This window comes from Eurypyga helias, unplaced genomic scaffold (assembly GCF_000690775.1).
Source record: "Eurypyga helias isolate BGI_N326 unplaced genomic scaffold, ASM69077v1 scaffold13395, whole genome shotgun sequence".
Lineage (NCBI taxonomy): Eukaryota > Metazoa > Chordata > Aves > Eurypygiformes > Eurypygidae > Eurypyga > Eurypyga helias.
The window spans coordinates 1-17,928 of NW_010252143.1; the positions used below are offsets into that span (position 1 = coordinate 1).

The following is a 17,928-nucleotide window of genomic DNA, read 5'->3' on the forward strand; positions in this document are numbered from 1 at the left end:
CCAGACCAGTCTGTGATTCTATGATGGGTAACTCTGGTGCCAAAAAAAGGAATCCTAACTTAGCAAAACCCCAGTCTTCAGGGCCTGGCCGAGCAGTTTCCGCAGCAGCCTGCTCACAGGAGCACTGGCACGGCCGGACGAGGACGCAGAGTGACGACACGGCCCGGTTCTGCAGGAAGGCGGCAGCCGGGGCGTGACACTGTCAAGACCTTCTGGGTAGCTCCTAACGCGAGCCCAGAAGGGCGTCAGACAGCGATTTCTCCCTCCTCAGACCAAGTTCAGACACAGCGTTACAGAAACAATTCCGAAGCGGGTTCTCACCGTTGCTGTCTACGTGCCCGTTCGGCTGCTGGTTCAGATCTACCCTGACCACCGCTTCTTGCCGGTCGGAGAGAGTCCCCTGGGAAGACAAGTAGCTTGGCACGTCGGGAGGCACAATAGTCTCATCTAGAGCAACAGGAGCAGAGAAGTGTCAGTTCCCAGTAAGACACAAAGGCAGAAGCTTTCAATGGCACGTAAAATTACATTTTCAAGAGGGATTTGGGACCAGATCTAACACTGGTATGTTCTGCAGCTGCAAACTGAACGGCCCGAACACGCCATTCCCCTGGGAAACCCCACTCCTGATTTTTCAAGGCGTAAAGCTGTGAGACAGAGTGCTGATAAAGCCATTCTGAGTGTCTGCACTTGGCATGGTCAGTATAAGGCAGGTGGAGGAGGAACTGTCTCTTCCAAACACGTAAATCCTTCCTGTTCCCGTGAAATTCAGAGCACCTCCTTTGACTCCAGCCCTCTGTCTCCCAAAGTCACGAGTAAAAGACTTTTGGGTCTTGGATTCACTTCAGTAGGCAGGACAGCCCAAGCCCCTTAGCTATCCTTGACTCCCTCCATCTTCTGTCAGGCAGTTTTGGTTTCCCTTGACCCATAAAACCAAGGGAAACTCAGTTATGTAGGCTTGAAGCCCTACATTTTCAGGGCTGGGGAAAAAAAAAGAGGGATGGAAATCCCACTGACACCACAGTGGTCAGATGTCATCCAGGACTTTGCTACCAGCCCGTGACTTCAAAACCCTGCGTCGTCCTGTATCCAAAGCCAAGTGTAAATAGGAAGGATGCAAGTTCCAGCAGGGTGGGGAAGTCTCAGGCTGGGTCTTTGGTGCGAAGGCTGCGTAGCCTTGAGGGCAGGAGAGTTTATTCTCACAGAAACACTTATTTCAGCACCAAATTATCCCCTTTGAATACCAAGAGGAAGCAATAAACACTACTTCTTCCCCCAAAAAGCAAGGGACACCCCTCATCAGCAGGGCTACAACGGCTCTTACAGGCAACATGGAAAAAGTGATTCTGGATTCAAAGTCTAATTTTTCAGGTTTTGGATGCAAAGTCTGAAAATGCAGATTCCCGAGAAGGAAGGCAGGTTCCCAGCATCATGGACATAATCCAGACTGTCTCAAGAGCTGTCATTTACGGTCATGGAAAAATCACAGCAGGAAAGCTGTAACTACTGCCAAGGGGAAAAGACCCTGCTGAAGAGCAAGGCAGGGGGAGAAATCCAGCCTGGAACATGCTTCAGTGGGAAGCGAGAGCTGGGTCCAGCTTTGGGAGCCCAGAGAACCACCGAGACAAGGCGACTGTCGTTACAGCGGGATCGTGTGCCTGCCCGACGTGCCAGCTCGGCCTCGGCGGGAAGCCTGACAGCACCCATGGTTAGAGAAAGGCTCAGCAGGAGAGCAGGGCTACCTGTGTTGGTGACGCTGTATTCCTCGCTCTTCTTCCTGGTTTGGTAGATGATGCAGACCCAGACCAGAGAGGTCAGCACGATGCTACACACCACGGCAATGGTGATGATCCCCACCGTCGTTCGGTCCTTCCTGCAGCCCAGAGACTGTAAGATGCTGACGTGGCTGTGCGCGCGCTCCGTCCCCAGCGTGTTGGACATTTCGCACGTGTATTTCCCGGCATCCTCCAAGACAACGTTCCTGACAATCAGCAGCTGGTTGCCAGAGGTGAAGTGATGCCTCTCCGTCATGACGAGGGGCTGGTCACCCTTCAGCCAGGTAATGCGGGGCCGGGGGCTCCCCGTGGCTTTGCACTGAAGAGCCACAGTCTCGCCCACTGACACCACGTGGTCTTCCAGGGGATGAATCAGAGATGGTGTCTCTGCAGGAGAATAAACACAGGAATTAATTCTTGGGGACGGCATAACAACAGGTTTCTTCACAGCACTGGCAGTAAATGATGTTCCTGCACACTGACACGCAGCCGCGTGCCCGGCAGCCCCGCACCAGCGTGGATCTAACAGGCCTTCCCCGAACCAGCTGGTGGTAGCTTTCCCAACAAGGACACCTCCGAGGACAAGGGGCAGCGGCTGACACACATGAATTATTTCGTGGGGCGAGAGACTGAGTGCAATTTCCTTTTCATGTACTTTTCCCAGCCAACAGCGCGGTCAGAGGAGCTTCCTTGGCACAAAAGGAAACGCGACTTACGTCTCCTTCTCTTAATTAGCAGAGTTATTCTCCGTTAGTTAACTACAGCAATGAAGAGTGAAATAAGACTAACGCAGAGCACTCTATCCCTTTTCGTTATCTGCCAAGGAGCTTGCCCAGCGATCCCTTCCACCCCCAGACCAGTCGCTCTCCTGGGGCACCTTACCCAGCACCGACAGGGTGGCGTTGGCAAGCACAGACCCTGCAGAGTTCTGTGCCGTGCAGCTGTAGACCCCCATGTCTTCTATCTTCACATCCGTAATGAAGAAGACATCGTCGTCGGGCATGACGTGCATGCGGCGCTCCCGGGCCGCCGGGAAGTCGGTGCCGCCGTCCTTCTGCCAGGCGATCTGCGGGGTGGGGTGTCCTTCGGCTGCGCACTCCAGCCGAGCCGTCGTCCCTGTCCGGCTGGTGATGTCGTGGGGAGTTTTTATAAATGAGGGCAACACTGATAAAGAAAAACAAAAAAATGAGCAATTCCGTGGGGAAAACACCATCTCCTGAGCAGTTCTGTTTCCCTTCCTATTAAGAGGAGATTAATACATTAATTACCTGTAGGCGAGAGGGTGGCAACTGCTTTTGCAGGATGTACCTGAACTGCTGGGGACTGACCTTGTGTTTCGACAGCACATACCTCTCTGCCGTGTCCAAGACCCCTCCCCACACTCAGGGTCATTAGAGCTGGGATCAAATCTAATTTTCTGTGATTAACGTGGAAAGAAACCCCATTATCTCTCCTACAGGGAACTTTCAATTACTACAGTCTAGATGATCTGTAAGGTCCCTTCCAACCCTAACCATTCTATGATTCTACAGTCCCTCTTTGTATCCCTCCGTGGTCTCGTTTTCATCTGCCCCATTTCATCGGGCAGAGATGCTACTGAGCAGCCACAGCAGTTAGGAATGTGCTCAGCGCTGGGCTGGATGGCCTCACGCTCCTCACACGGCATCACTCAGCACCCACTGAGACCCAAGCAGCTGGCGTCATGCGGTTAAGAGCTCCTCACCATCAGGAATGGACCCTCAGGAGCAACTGCTGGCCGAAAGCAGGTCCCAGAGAATCATACCAGCTCAGGCTGAGGGAAGGAATGGGAAAGCAGCCTCCTACTCACCATTGACTGTGAGCCGGGCCTTGCTGGAGTAGGTCGAGCCGAAGTGGTTGGTGATGATACACTGGTAACGCCCTTCGTGGGCAAAGGTGACGTGCCGGAGGTGCAGAATGGTGGTGTACTCCATCACCTCACCGTCCTTCGCCCGCACGTGGGCGAAGTTCTCGATCTCGGCATTGTGCAGCACCTCGTTGTCTTTCTTCCAGGCAAACATCATGGGGGAGCTGCTGCTGCTGGCGGCCGAGCAAGTGAAACGGATGTCCTTCCCCAGCACAGCCACCGTTGTCTCCGGCTGGATGATGATCTGGGGCTTGGGGAAATCATCTAGGAGAAAACAGCGGGGATAGTCAGTTCCGGACTAGGAGGGAAGACCAGAGCGAGCAAAGAGATGCAATGAGAAACGAGCAGTGCAGCAGTGAAAGACGTTATTCCACGGCTGCTTTTACACCCACTGCTGCCGACGCCAGGGAAGCAGCTTGCTCTTGCCAGGCACTCTCCCATCGAGACCGGCTCTGCAGTGCCGATGTGCCACGCACAACTCCACCGAGTGGCTGGCTGGGCTAGGACTCTCCTTCCTCTGGTTCCTTCTGCAGTCAGTGCTGAGGTGGTCACTCAGTGACCACAGACACCTACAAGACCCCTAGCGCTCTGCACCAATGCAGCTCAACCTCAGAAAAATACTGTGGTCTAAAGAAAATGTCCTTCCTTGTACAACCTGTGCCTGAAGAGCAATATCCAACACCTCCAGGCCTGCGTTGCGTCCTCCTGCTTCATGCTGAAGGGCTGCGAATGCCACCTCCAGGGATAAACGCTCGGGAGCGAGGTGACCGCAGCACGCACCGTCTTCGCCTGTCACCCGTCTGGGGTGGAAAGTTTTGCATGTTCTCTCTCTGCCCTCCAGACTGTTGGTTTTAGCAAGGTTCCAAGCAGATGCATTAGATTTCTACAAATGGTGTAATTTACTATTTGACTCCAGTTTAATTAAACAGCCAGGCCTCTGGAACCAGGAGTGCTAGTGCCTGGAGGACTTGGCAGGCACCGGAGAAGCAAAGTTGTCTTCGCTTTGTGATGTTGCTGTGGGGATGGAGCCTTCGGGATCTCCTCTTCCAGACGAACACAGCAGCCTCCCAGCCACGCTCAGAGGCCACCTAGGCAGAGCCCTACCCCTCGGATGGAGAGGGACATGGCACAGCAGCTGGAACAAAGCTCCGTGTTCAGTGCAAGTCACGCATTCAACTTAAACAGTGTTTTCAAAAGCTCCTTTTTCCTTCAAACAGCCACGTGCAGCTCCACCCAGGACCCACACCGTCTGGCTCCGCAGCACAGCGCCTGGCTCACCACACCAGGTCTTTCTGTTGCCCAGAAAGCTGGATGCACAGGCAGCATCACTTCGGCCTCCTCTGAGCGTTCACAGTTCTTTGTGAGCGGGGTAGTAGAGGTGTGTGTGGGCTGGGTATTAAGTAAAGCTGCTCTGCAGCCACAGCTCAGGTGCAGCGTTTGGGTGGGAGAAGAGCAGAAAAAATAACCGTAGGAATAAAAAATACTATAATGCAAGTGTTAGTCACCGGTTGGTTCCTGCGTAATGCCTTAGTGGCCCAAAAAGAGAGTGGTGATGGCGAGATTCTCCCCTGCTTTCTTTTTAACCCTTTGTTATTTCCAAGAGAGAGAAAAGATGAGCGAAGAACACAAAGCCACAGAAGCAGCGAAGAACACTGCAGAGTGAAAAAACTTCCAGCTGCAGTCGTGGTAGTATCAAATGGAGAGGAGGGGGGAAGTGTCTGTGCAGCCCCAGCTGGAACTGGAACAAGGATTAGTCCCTTCTGACTTAATACTCAGGGAGCCCTGTAAGGAATACGCTCGACGCAGGCAATGCCGTGCGGTTTCGGTGGGAAATAAATTGTAGCCAGTGACAAATTTTGAAAATGCAGGCTTGGGCTTCCTTTGATCCCGCGGAGCAACAAACCAAAACAGAAACCCTCTCGTAATAACACGCTGGTAGTCAAAGAAAATGTTTCCCAAGGGAGTCCCACCCCTTCATACAACCTCAAAACACAGAGGCAAGACTCACCACACACAAAACTTTCTGGCAGGACGGCAAAAATGCTTTTGCTTTTCAGTGACTCGGGATGGGCGCAGGTGGCCACCACGAAGGGCTGCAGCTCCTTCTCGGCTAACCACGGGGGCAACCATTTCAGCTGGCAGTCGCAGAGGAAGCTGTCGCTGTTCATGTGGCTGCAGGGAAACAAAACCAACAGGAGCCGGCTGTGAGCGCCGCGCGGAGAGGCTGGGAAGCCCACAGCCCTTTCGGGTTAGCCACGTTCCTCCCTCCCCCGCAGCACAGGTGGAAGGGAAAAGCGGAGTGCAGGGCTGTCCTCGAGGCACTAATGATGGTGAACACGTAGCACATTTGACAGCATTTCATTTCCCCGTGGAGCAACCCGCTCCTGTGCCCCAGTGACACTCCCTGGTGCCTTAACCAACTTCCAGAGTGATTCCCGGGAGCCGATGAGCCACCTCAGCCCTGGCTGAAGTGAGGGAAACCAAGGCAGGTCGTCTACACGAGACAACGGAGGCACAAGCCGACGGCACAGCCCGTCCTGCTCCCATTTCTCCCATCTGATCGCCACGCACGCTCCTCCTCTGCCTCTGTGGCTGGAGCATCTGCGGTGGGCGCTGAATTCGGGACTTAAATTACTGAGCACTGAGGGCATGTCAGGTTCTGCTGTAAGACCACTGGTTCCCTCAGTGGCCAAGAGCAGTGGGGTAATGGAGAGGCCGCTGTGTACCTTCTCCACAACCGCACACCAGCATCACCAGGAAAAGAGGGGCAGCTGACACTGTCTTTACTGGTTCACAGGAGCAGTGGAAGAGAGATAACCAAAGGCGTTTGGGTAAACCCAGTACAGACAGTGACTAGTTTGGAAAGCAAAACACAAAACATCTTGTAGTGACTCGGCATCTTCTGTAAAGAGCAGAGCTGTGAAAAGGGGGGAAATAAAGGAGGGAAATAAAAAGGGAGCCTCAGGATTATAGTTTTTTAAAACATCATGGGCTGAATTGTGGCTCAACCTAGCCCTGAGGCTAGTGAAGAACTGCAGGTTTACACCACCAGGGAATTCAGACTTTGGTCCAAGGTCCAAAGAAAACCCAGTCTGATCCCTCAAATCGAACGTGAGGATGCCTCAGAGACTGGGAAATGGCCCCGGACAGAGACGTCCTGCCCTGCAATACTGCACGTTGTGCAAGAGCAGGGTATCGAGAGCACAGCAGGATCCCAACTCCGGATGTGTTGTAGGAAGATGGGAATCTCCTCCCATTTTTCTACCTGACAACTCTAGGAAATCCTGAAGTCTGAAACTAACCAGGAAAGGAGAAAAGAAGGAAATGAACTGGAGAGGGAGGGAATGAGGGAACATAGAGATGTGATTTTCCAAAGTTGTCCACTTTGCTGTCCTAGAAAGACGTGTAGCCCCTAACACACGTGACGGCACAAACACTGCCGCCAGCTGGGACAGCTCAGAGACCCTCAGCATTTCGGTACAAGGCACTCTGCCGCCTTCCCCACGGCATGAACGTTCTTCGCAATACCTGGGATCCCACAAGCTCTCCTCTAAGGAGACCAAGCTTTCACCACAACTTTGTTTCAAGAGCTAGTTCAAAATGTAAGGTGGTCCAACAATCAACAGACATGCAATTTTTATCTTATCCACTCCCCAGTCACTGGTACCAAATGTCACCACTGACATCAACCACCCGATTTTCAAAGTCAGAAGAACCTGCCCAGGTACCAATATGAGTGATTTCCACAGACACTGTTCCACTACTCCAGTGTGTAGCAATGCACTGACAGTGGATTAAATATTTATGGAGCAGAGGAGAAAGGGAGACCAGGCAAGACTGGAAACAGTGTCTGGTAACAGTGCAGAGCCCCAGCCCGGAGCGCAGGCGGCAGCTCTGGTAACACGCCTGTGTTTTTACACCAGAAGGCTGGACGACAAGCAGACCCGGTTCAAACGGTGCTTCTCGCCCAAACGTCAGCACTGTACAGAAACCCTAAATACAGGCACAGCAAAGGAGCAGGTGGGCCACGGGGAATGAAAGCAGTGGCAGCGTGAGGAGAGACGGCAACCAGGACCCGGGCTGGACTTCCTGAGCGGAGATGAATAATTGCACAGATGCGAACCTGCTGGAAGAACCTGTTCCGATGATCTGATTTCACTCACTATTAAATGCAAGATGTTCCCATGACATCTACTCATGTGTAAAAATACCCTGCAGAGGAGGACGGAGGGGAGGAGGAAATAAAGGAGCGGTAATGCAAATAACAGCCCATCGGAAACACCGTGGCTGCTTCTCACGTCCAGGGCAAGAAGGACCCCGGCCTCCTTAGCGGGGTGTACGGGCCAGTTACTCACAGCTGCCGCAGGCTCTTCATCTTGGCGAAAGCGTCAGCTTGGATGGAGCGGATGGCGTTATCCCCCAGGTTCCTGCAGAATACAACCACAGGCGGGGTGAACACACGGGATGCTACAGCTGGGGCAAAGTCTTGCAGTATTTCAGCAGTAACTCCAGTAGCAGATTCGGCAGCCCCTCGTTGAGGCCATATGCACTCGCAGCTCACAGAAGCGGCTGTCCGGAAAACACGTCAACACTGCCTAAGTATTGCTGAGTAATAGTCAACCAACAGGAACGATGGGAATAAACCACTGAGTCGTTCTGGACCCCATCTTCTCACTACACTTCTCAGTCTCAGCTACCTCCATCATCCATAGCTCAGAAATTCCTCAGCCCACTCAATAACCAAAGATAGTCAGGAATGTCGTATCCCAGGCTAGACCTTCAGCAAGCACAAAGAAAGCAAATGCTCGCGCTGAACGGCATCCGAGAAGTTATTTGAAAGTGACTTTGAGAGGATACGGTCATCTTCGAGTCACACTGCAGTGTTTCCATACGGTGTTCGTAAAAGCTCCCCTCGCAGCTACTGCTAACAGAAAAATTCACTTGTCTTCTGAAAAAGGACACTGTCAGGTTTAGGGCTTAACTTCACTACGCAAAGTGTGGGACAGGCAAGCCCGGCTTGCAGAGGAAGCCTCAGGAGAGCACTAATAAGGGAACCTTTATCTGGGAACGTACCCCCCGCCCCCAGTCAGGCAGCCCTAACCCTTCAGCATGCTCTCAATGGTGGTAACGTTTCACACGATCGACAGCCAATAAAACATCCTGAGCCACACCGCATACACTTCAACTTCTCTTAACTCAGAAACGAAGTGACTCATGAATCACTGCTGGAGTCATCAGCCTTGGGACACGGGAAAAAAACTACGCGGCCGCAGCCGAGATTTACTTCTTGCAAATCGCTCCGAGGCGTTTGTGCTGAGCGGGGACACTGCACCGCAAGCAGTCACTGTCAGCACGTGCTGCTGCCAGAGCCCAGACCGAGGAGGAATTTGGGGCGAGGGAGGAGGAGAGAGGGCTCTATCTGAAATAACTTATTTTCATTGCTAACAGCCTGTGAAAGAAGCAACGTGCAACTCAAGGTGACATTTATCCATGAACAAATCAAAAAATTAAGAGCAATGCAGATTGGCCACATGTTCTGTAACTTTGTTCCTGGCACAAAAAAAGGCCAAAGTTGAGGTGGACTTCTAATGAGAAGGAAGCAGGTGGCCCCCACAAATGGACGGGCTTCTCAGTTTACAAAGACGCTATTAAATTGCTAGCAGATCTCTCAAGCAGCTACTTTTGGCAGACCCCCCTTCCCGAACTCCGAGGCATGGTTACTCACAGGTGCTCCAGAGCCTCCAACCCTGAGAACGCTTTCTTGGCCACCGACTTGATCTTGTTTCCAAACAGAGTTCTGCAGTTTCCAAACATCCAGTGCCAGATAAACAGAAAGAAAACGGGGAGAGGGGGGCAGAAAAAGAAGGAACACAATTAGCGTGGCTTTATCTGATATACGTGCTCCGTGTAAGTCCCGGGAAATCTGAACTGCATGGAGATTAAGAGGGATGAAGTACACTAGCTTTCCCGCTCCTGAAATTAAATCCTTTTATCTGCATTCGAATTTAATAGTGATGACAGCACAAAAGGGAATGTGCCATATCACGTAAAAGGGCAGGTTTGCTCCGGTGCTTGGAAACCAGCTTGCTGAGTAAGAGAAGGTCCCCTCTGTTCTCTGCAGGCTGGCTGCGGACAGGATTAAGTGCAGTGACAGTTTAACAAGATTTCAGTCTCTCCTTTTCACTTTTCACTCCTGCCTTCTTCCCAGATAGCGACAGAGCGGTGATTTAACTGCTGCTCGGCCCCAACGGACATCCACGCACAAGGGCTGTTTCGCGGCTGCCCCTGGAGCGACTGCCGACTTCCTTCCTTGGCTTATTATAAATACAACAGCAAAGTCATACCGTGCAATAACTAACAGCCGAGTGGTGATTTCAAGGGGTAAATGGAAGACGAGAACATACAGAGCCGAGGAGCACGCTCGCATCTGCGGCCGAGGAGCTTGCCTCCGCATCGGCGCGGCGCTACGCAACGGCTACGAGCAGGCAAGAGCCAGCGCAGCCCAGGTGCTTTCTGCAGCGTAACTGTGCTCCATAAATACTGACCGGTGGTGACTGGCCAGGGGCAGGGTTCATGCAGAATAAACGGGCTCCTCAACTCTTTAAATAAAACATCAAGCAATGCCATGAATTAGGAAATGCTTTCCATCCCCAGGTTCTCTCTGTCTAAAGTTTATCTTCCAGGTGCATCTTTCATCCCCACCAGCTTCACAGGGTGCCCAGTACAAGTCATCACCAACAGCCCAGGTAAAAATCCAGCACATATGGTGCTGCATTCGATTGAGTTTTCCAAGATTTTTCCTTCAGTATAGGGTGTGGTATACATTTGCACCCAAAAAAGGCCCTAAAACTGTGACAGTCCCACTGCTTGCTACCGGCTGGGGAAAGGAGACCGGGCTACAAGGTGGAGCACATAAGTTTGCAGGAGCTTGTTAGGGGTTTCCAGAGAGCATCCTGCAAACGTCAGGAAAATGTGGCATCATTGGCACCCGGAGAGCCCAGTTCCTGCATGGATGAAAGCACTGGGGGCCACAGTGGGCAGAAAGCCAGAATGGGGCTCATCACACTGTTACGACAGGGAGGGCTGAGACTGTACCACGACCCGTCCTGTTGCCTTCGGTGGGAATTTGGGTTCCTGCCACTGGGCAACACTGACCCCGAGCAGGTCCTTACAGAACCAGTCCCTCTGACAGCGGTGCTGCCAGGGGAGACACCACTCATTCTTCAGTAGACACGAAAGGTGGGTTACTCCAGGCTCCACACAAAAGGTCTGTGGCGCCAGAATCACAAGTCTTACCATTCCAGAGTAAAACACTACCAAAAGCTTCTGTTTCAGGCAAAGCCACCTCCCAGCCTCCATGGTAAGACACACACTCAAAGCCAAGTTAACTCCTAGTTAACTCAGTACAAAACCACAGCTCAGTTTTCAGAGCTGTGGCCCCCTTTGCTAATTGCTTGATTCGAAGCAAGAAGACAGACAGCTGTCCCAGGCACGCCGGTAGCTGATGAAAGGCTCCACACAGCCACAACCTGCTCTATCGACAGCATCATCCTAAATACCTGCAGCGCGCTTTACTGAGCTCCTCACTACAGCACCAAACGGTCCTACTCAGTGCCTGAGAGCGTGCGTGGCTTTCTGCTCCGGTAAAATACCCCCAGAACCAAAGAGTGTCTGCAGTGTACCATCACTTGGTAAAAGGGATGTTGTATTAACGAAGGCTTTGAAAAATCCATTACAATGATTAATGCAGTGATTAATTGACTATATGCAAACTCCGGTCATATGGCTGGATCCACACACACTGATTTCTGGAGCCATGTTCCTAAATGAGGGCATTATGCTGAGCTTGGGTCAGGTAACTGGAGATTTCTATTTATTGTTTACAGTAGACTTTGGACTTTAAAAATTGGAAATACTGATTATACCTGTTTACTTCTCTGTGCAGAGATAAGCAGGACGTCCGGGGATGCCAACACACAATGTTTAGGCGCATACAATTTTATGGCTGCATACCCAAGGAATACATAACCCGCTGGAAGTAACACCATGCCCCAGCAAACTCTAAAATCATTACACCTTTCGACCCTCAACTAACCGCTTCTCCGCTTCCAAAGCGGTTTGAACCCAGCGGCCCCCTTCAAAGGGATGCTGGAACGGGAACGCGGCGGCGTGCGGCTCCAGAGTTAGCCTGCCCAGAAACGCTCCCCCACCGCTGGCAGAGCCCGGCGCGAGCACGCTCTCCCGGCGATTGCGCAAGTGTAATTACACGCTAGGCACGCAATTCATTAGAAAGCAGCATTTTCTCCTCCAGCCAGTTTTGCACCTGCAGGAAGATGTCGGTCATGGAGTGAGCCATCAAAAAACCGGTTGCGTTTAGCAGCTTGAATGATTAGGAAACTTGTTGTTCCCCAGCGATTCCACTGATGCTTTTTATGCTTCAGTGCTTCTCGACTCCCTCTTTCTTGAAGCAACATTTTAATTTAGGCCTGTGCTCTCCATCCTGGAGAGCCTCATATATAATTCAGAGAAGGCTAAAGTGACTGGCCTCCCCACCTCCCAGTTTAACACCTTCATTTCAGCGAACAACCCTCTCTGTGCTAAATCCTTTCAGAGGCTAATCTGTGCCAGATCAAAGGGGAACGGCTTTTAAGGCAATCTCCACAGAGCTGAGGTGATTATTAATTCATTGGAAGGTCTCCTCTGAAGTGCCCATTTATTTTTTGTATGCTAATGCATTTAAAGCTGGTTGAGGGTTTAAATGCATCAGGCCCTAAATCACACAGTGAAATGTTTGCTGTAAAGGCTGATCTTTTATTTTATTTAGGAAAAAATTCCTGCCAGCAAGACTGGTACCTCAGCCTCAGATGAAGTTACAAGTTTGGGACTGTGCTGCCAAGCTAAACCAGACCCGAGCAGATCCCTTTAGAAGTGACCACTCCGAAGCGTCCCCAAAACACCTCGAGAAACACAATAATCTCATACTCTGAGGGTTTTCTAGCCTCACACACTGGCTCACACCAACCGATCCCAGCACTCGTCTGTCCAGCAGCAGGTTTGCTCTGTTAGGTCATCACACCACTCCTGTCTGCCCAAGACCAACCTGATCCACAAGCTCTTCCAGGCTACGGAATTCGCTGCAATTCAGCCCCCCAGACCACGGGCACGTGTCCTTCCCTGCGTTCAACCAGACCCAGAACCGGCCCAAGTCCATGTGCAACAGAAGACAGAGATGAACGACGTGACTAAAGATGCAGGCCCGGCTTCTTTAGGCTTGCGCAAGGTGCTGTTGCATCCTTGGCTCATGGCAGACAGAACCCGACACCTTTCGCAGCAGCTCCTTGTGCCGGATGATAAACATTGGATCAGGCCATGGCTGTTTCACAGGGGGAGCAGAGGATGCTCTGCCCAGAGCTCCAAACACACCGCCCCACAGGCTCCCTTCTACCTCCCGTTCCATGCTGTACCTCCAGGCCTCTGCCTGACCCCCGCAGCTCATCAGGGCTCGTTTCTCCTGGTTGCTGAGTCAATCTTTTTGTAAAAAAACAACCCTGTCCTCCCTTGGCTTTTTCACCTCTCTCGTGTTACCTGCAGCCACATTTCTAACCTATCCCAACCCCTGAGACTGGTGCTTTTGCTCCCATGCCAGTGGCCACGCATTGGTGGGATGCCCTGGAGTGGATGTCCCACTGGGAGAAGCTCGCTCTCCACACTTTCCCTCCACCTTCTCTCCCTTGTCAAAGCAGCATTACAGACGCACAATCCTACAGCCTGCAGATCCTACTGGACAAAGCCTCTGCTCCCACGACCCTTTTAGACACTCACTTGGTTTCACTGCTTCCTTCAGAGAAACCAACAACTTCAACAGCAGCCAAGGACTCTCCCACCCACCACCTCTGCTCCTCTGCCTTTTCTCTAGCCAGTTGTGGACAGATTTCCAGGCTCCACGTGCACAGCGATTCCTACTGGCCTCCTTTCTCTCCCACGCTTCTACCTCCCTGCCCGATTCCCCAGGCTTTAAGTCTGTCTCTGCCTTCAGCCCCACTTTACTCACAGCTACAACTTGGTTCCCCTCTTCTTGGATCCAGTGACTCGCCTCAGCAATAATCAAATGCCCTCTATGCCTGCGACTTCAAAATTTCTCTTCTCCCTCTAAGCATTACCCCGCAAATGCTGCCACAGCTCTTCCCACTCCCCCAGGAGCCTCTAATGAGATCGTGACAATATACCGCCTGCCAGGGCTCATTCCAGCCATCTGCTATCCATCGAGGTACTTTTACTGCACCTCTGGCTGTGCCATCTCAGCATCAGAGACAGCGCGATGGGGGGGTGCTGGGAACTTAAACAAAGGCAAGAGGTAATGATTAGGAAGACTCTTGATTTGTCACAAGCCATCAGAGACTTCTCTGACAGGGCTGATTTATACAGCCGATTTCAAATGGAACACGAACAAGCACAGAGCAATGTGAAAATACTTGTGAAGGCCAAGCAAGCTATAAAAATTTGCAAGGCGCATGCTTGCTTTAGGTTTCTTTTTATCTCTTTAAGAGCCTATGCCCCATGGTGCCTTTTATTGTCGCTGCACATGGAAGCAAGCCCAAAAGATCCCTCTCAGACAGAGTATCCCACAGAAACGAATCCTGTTTCAACCCTCTGTGGTAACAGGAAACGGGGTGTTTTTCTCTTCTGTTTATTGTTGTTTACTGCATCAATCAGTGCTTCACCAAAGAACGCAAGGGGTCTTTTTTGGTTGCTGTTTGCCTTTGGAAGCAAAGAACCGTTGTGCTGAATCTTACAGATGGAAACAAGTTCCTCTCCTCCTTGTCTCTGACCTACAGTACGTGGCAGTGTCTGTTCATCGCTTTAAGGGACGATAATCACCTCATACCTGCTTCGAAACACAAGTGCTCCATAACCACGTCTGCACTCTTGCAGTGGGCCTGCAAAACTACATCATCTCGGGTTTTCTGTTGATTTTTATCTTGTTCCAGAGGAAGGAAAGCTATGTCGGAGAGACCCGCCCCTGCCCAGGCACACAACTGTTTTGCAGAACTCCAAACCCAGGGATACTCACAGTTTGCTTAGGTTTTCTAGGCCTGTAAAGGCTCCGTTGGTGTCTTCTATTGTACCTGAGATGTCGTTGTGGTCCAGTTCCCTAGGGAGAGGACAAGAGAGCTCATAATCAGTGTCTTAGTCCCAGGCTCGTCATTAAATCAAATGGAAGAAAGTTTGAGAATGAAAAGCCATATGAAGAGCTTCCCATTTTCTCCTGAGAGTTATCAGGGAAAGCTGAACCCTGCAGCAAAGCAGCAGTAGTCACTTTTCCTGCACTGACCCATGCAGAGATGATGCATTCCAAGAAGAGTCCTCTCTTTTTCCTAGCTGAAACCCCCTGTTTCCGAGGCAGCAGCAGTAGCAGAGAGTTTTAACAGGTTGGTCTCAGTCCTTATCTAATTCTGTGCATCCAAACAAAAAGAGAAGAAAGGAAGTCTGACTGCATGAAACAGCTGGCCCCAAATGCTACTATTATCAATTAAGGTAACTTTGGCTATTCCAATGTAAACATGTGTTTGTCTATAGCTGTATCTTTGGAAGATGATTTTGTGCATTTTCTATGAAGCTGCATTTTTTTCTGGCAATGAACTTGAAAGCTCCACAAAGGAAAGCACTATCATCACTACACAAGCCTAACTCTCTGGATAACCACTATTAAAAAAAAGAAAACGAGTTAAGAATTCCTTTTTCAGAGTTAGCTTCTTTTGGCTTTCAAATTGACCATCAATTACCAGAGTCAAAGAGGTCTGAAGAAAAACAAGCACACAGAACAAACAACGATCCACAAAAGCTGTTTAAACAGTCTGTTTAAAAATCCTTCCCTCCTAGCTTTAATTCCAGCTAGCAATGAATGCCCAGCCACACAGACAGAAATTTATCATTTCTGATGTTAAGAGAAAAAACTAAATAGGCTTTGTTGCTTTTGTTACACCAGTCTGATTTAAAACCTAGCAAAAACCACCAACAAAGCAAACTAAAGCAGCCAGATACCCACCCCCCCCAACACCCTCGGGTACTCCTTTCGCACCTTCTGAAGATCACTATCAGAACATTTCCAGTTTGAATATACAAGGACTAAAAAAGAAAAATATTTCCAAAACAAAGCCCCCTGCATCTTGCAGCACTGCAGTCACGGGCATCACAGTGTAGTTTCTGGGCTACAAATACACAAAAATTCTGGGCACAAATACACAATAACCCAAAAGAACAGAAATTAAAAGAACCTCACAGTTTCGATATTGGCACGGTTTTGGTTTTCCTCAGCTGAGATCGGGCCAAGACTTTTCCTCTCAATCCCTAAGGTGGCTGGAGTGTGATGGGAGATGGCCACAGGCCACAATCCCTGTTTCTCAGCTGGCTTCAGCGTGAAGACCTGAATCTCACATCCCTGGGGAACCCTGGCCTGTGGACGGCAGGGTGATCCATGAATTCTATGCCAAAGGGATGGATAAAACCCCTACATCCCCGCCGGGTGTGGGTGCACCCAATGCCGTGGTGGCAAAGAGACAAGTCCAGGAGAGATGTTTTGACGTGCTGACATTTTCAGAACTATCTGGATGGGGCAGGAGCAAATACATCCTCCTGGAACTAAGTTTCTACATTTCCCCTACGGTTGCCAAGCCAATGCCCCTTGTTCTGTTTGTTTAAGGGCAAATCCCTTCCCAGACATTTCTCCTCTTCAGCTCCACCACGGGCTACCGGTCTTTGGACCAGCAAACCCTTTCCCATGGCAGGGACAGACGAGTGGGAACAGCTTGTAGAAGCTCTCTGACACACACTTTTATTAATTGACTGCCACACATTGTGTTTTCTTGAAAAAGGAAGAGAAAATGGTATTGCTTGTTCATCCAGAGGCAACTCAAAGGTTTAGTGTTAGAAAAGAGGAATAAAAACCTTTTTAACAAATGAGTGAAAATAGAGAGAGAGGAAAAAAAAGAGTGGGGTATTTTGGCCTAGCTCTCTTTGTATTCCAGCTCCTCTCCCAGCCCCTGTTGCCAATTTCCTATTCTTTCTGGCTGGCTGAGCCTGAATGCTCCCAGCCTTGTTAATCATTGTGCTGCGAGGTCTCCGGGCCTGACCTCTATTTGAATAGCTCCACATTTCAGCAGTTTCACACCCACCAAAGGCTCCCCAACAATAGGCCATAATTAAAGCATGCTCGGGTCTTTTTCACCAGGTGCAGGACCCAATGGGCCTTTCTCTTTATTAAATTAGAGCTTGCTCACACACTCCCTTCTCCTCCTCCCCCCTTGGCCCTAGACATAAAAGAGGCTCCACATTCACTGCAGAGCAAAGAGAACTACCAGCTCCCCTTCCCCTCCATTTTTCTTTGGAAACCTTTAGTTCCGGTCTTGACAGCTGCCTCAGAGACCCTTTCTGAATGCCCAGTGGCTGAAAGACTTTGGCTTAACTTTAAAAAAAAGGGGGAAAAAAGGCAAACAAAACCCAAACTCACTTTCCAGTCACTTTCTTCACTGTGAGCTTCGATAAAGGAAAGAGTAAGATGCAAAAAGTACTGTAAAGAGAGGGGGATTTTTCTGTTCCCATTTCCTTTTAATTACTCCAGCCACAATGGGCTTCTGAAGAGGAATAAAAGTATCAAAGCGTGTTTTTTTTCTTTTGAAGGAAGAATTAAATCAGCCTGAGAACTCAACCAGCCTGGGAGCTCGGACGGGACTATACCACGGACTGCACTGGGGAGCTCTGTGGTGTGCCAGATCAAGGTGCTGAGCCTGCAGCCTCTGGAGCGGAGCAGAGCAGCCCTGCAGGCACAAACCAAGGAGAGAGAGGCAACCCTGCTGCAGGAACGGACAAGTAAAAGACCTGGATTCCCCATCTGCTGATGTTTCTAAGGCAAACTCAGCTGTACCTCAATCTAATATAGCTCTTGCTCCTAACAGTGCAATTCTATAGCCGGCGTGAGGTCAGACTGATCTGTCCAATGGTCTGTTAGTCCTAAAATCTGGAAGTTGCTAGGTTTTAGGTGGCAAACTCCACTCCCGTGTGGCATTTCCATGTATCATGTGGTGTCAGTGACTTTAAAAGTCTCTGCTAAATGTCCACAGCCACAATGCTCAATAGCACAATTAAGAGGATATTCAAATTTCCAGTGCTGTCACTGAAAGGAATCATTCTCTCCTACTCGTGAGTGCAGAATGACCCAACAGAAACTGTCCTTTTCTAAGAACTTCAGCTGAAGTCGATGTGATGGCAAGAGAA

The 17,928-nt window shown here is 50.4% G+C and overlaps 1 protein-coding gene across 1 annotated transcript in view; it reads right to left on the reverse strand.

Moving 5' to 3' along the window:
• Nucleotides 1-321: 321 nt before the first annotated feature.
• The window catches only part of LRIG1 (leucine-rich repeats and immunoglobulin-like domains 1), a gene marked incomplete at both ends in the record, with an annotated part of 49,593 nt that continues 31,986 nt past the window's right edge, over nt 322-17,928 (reverse strand). The window contains 8 exons of the mRNA XM_010152260.1: nt 322-447; nt 1,740-2,159; nt 2,655-2,936; nt 3,601-3,921; nt 5,666-5,829; nt 8,013-8,084; nt 9,383-9,454; nt 14,729-14,809. Coding sequence (XP_010150562.1) covers nt 322-447; nt 1,740-2,159; nt 2,655-2,936; nt 3,601-3,921; nt 5,666-5,829; nt 8,013-8,084; nt 9,383-9,454; nt 14,729-14,809 — 1,538 coding nt within the window. The remainder of the gene's footprint in view (nt 448-1,739; nt 2,160-2,654; nt 2,937-3,600; nt 3,922-5,665; nt 5,830-8,012; nt 8,085-9,382; nt 9,455-14,728; nt 14,810-17,928) is intronic.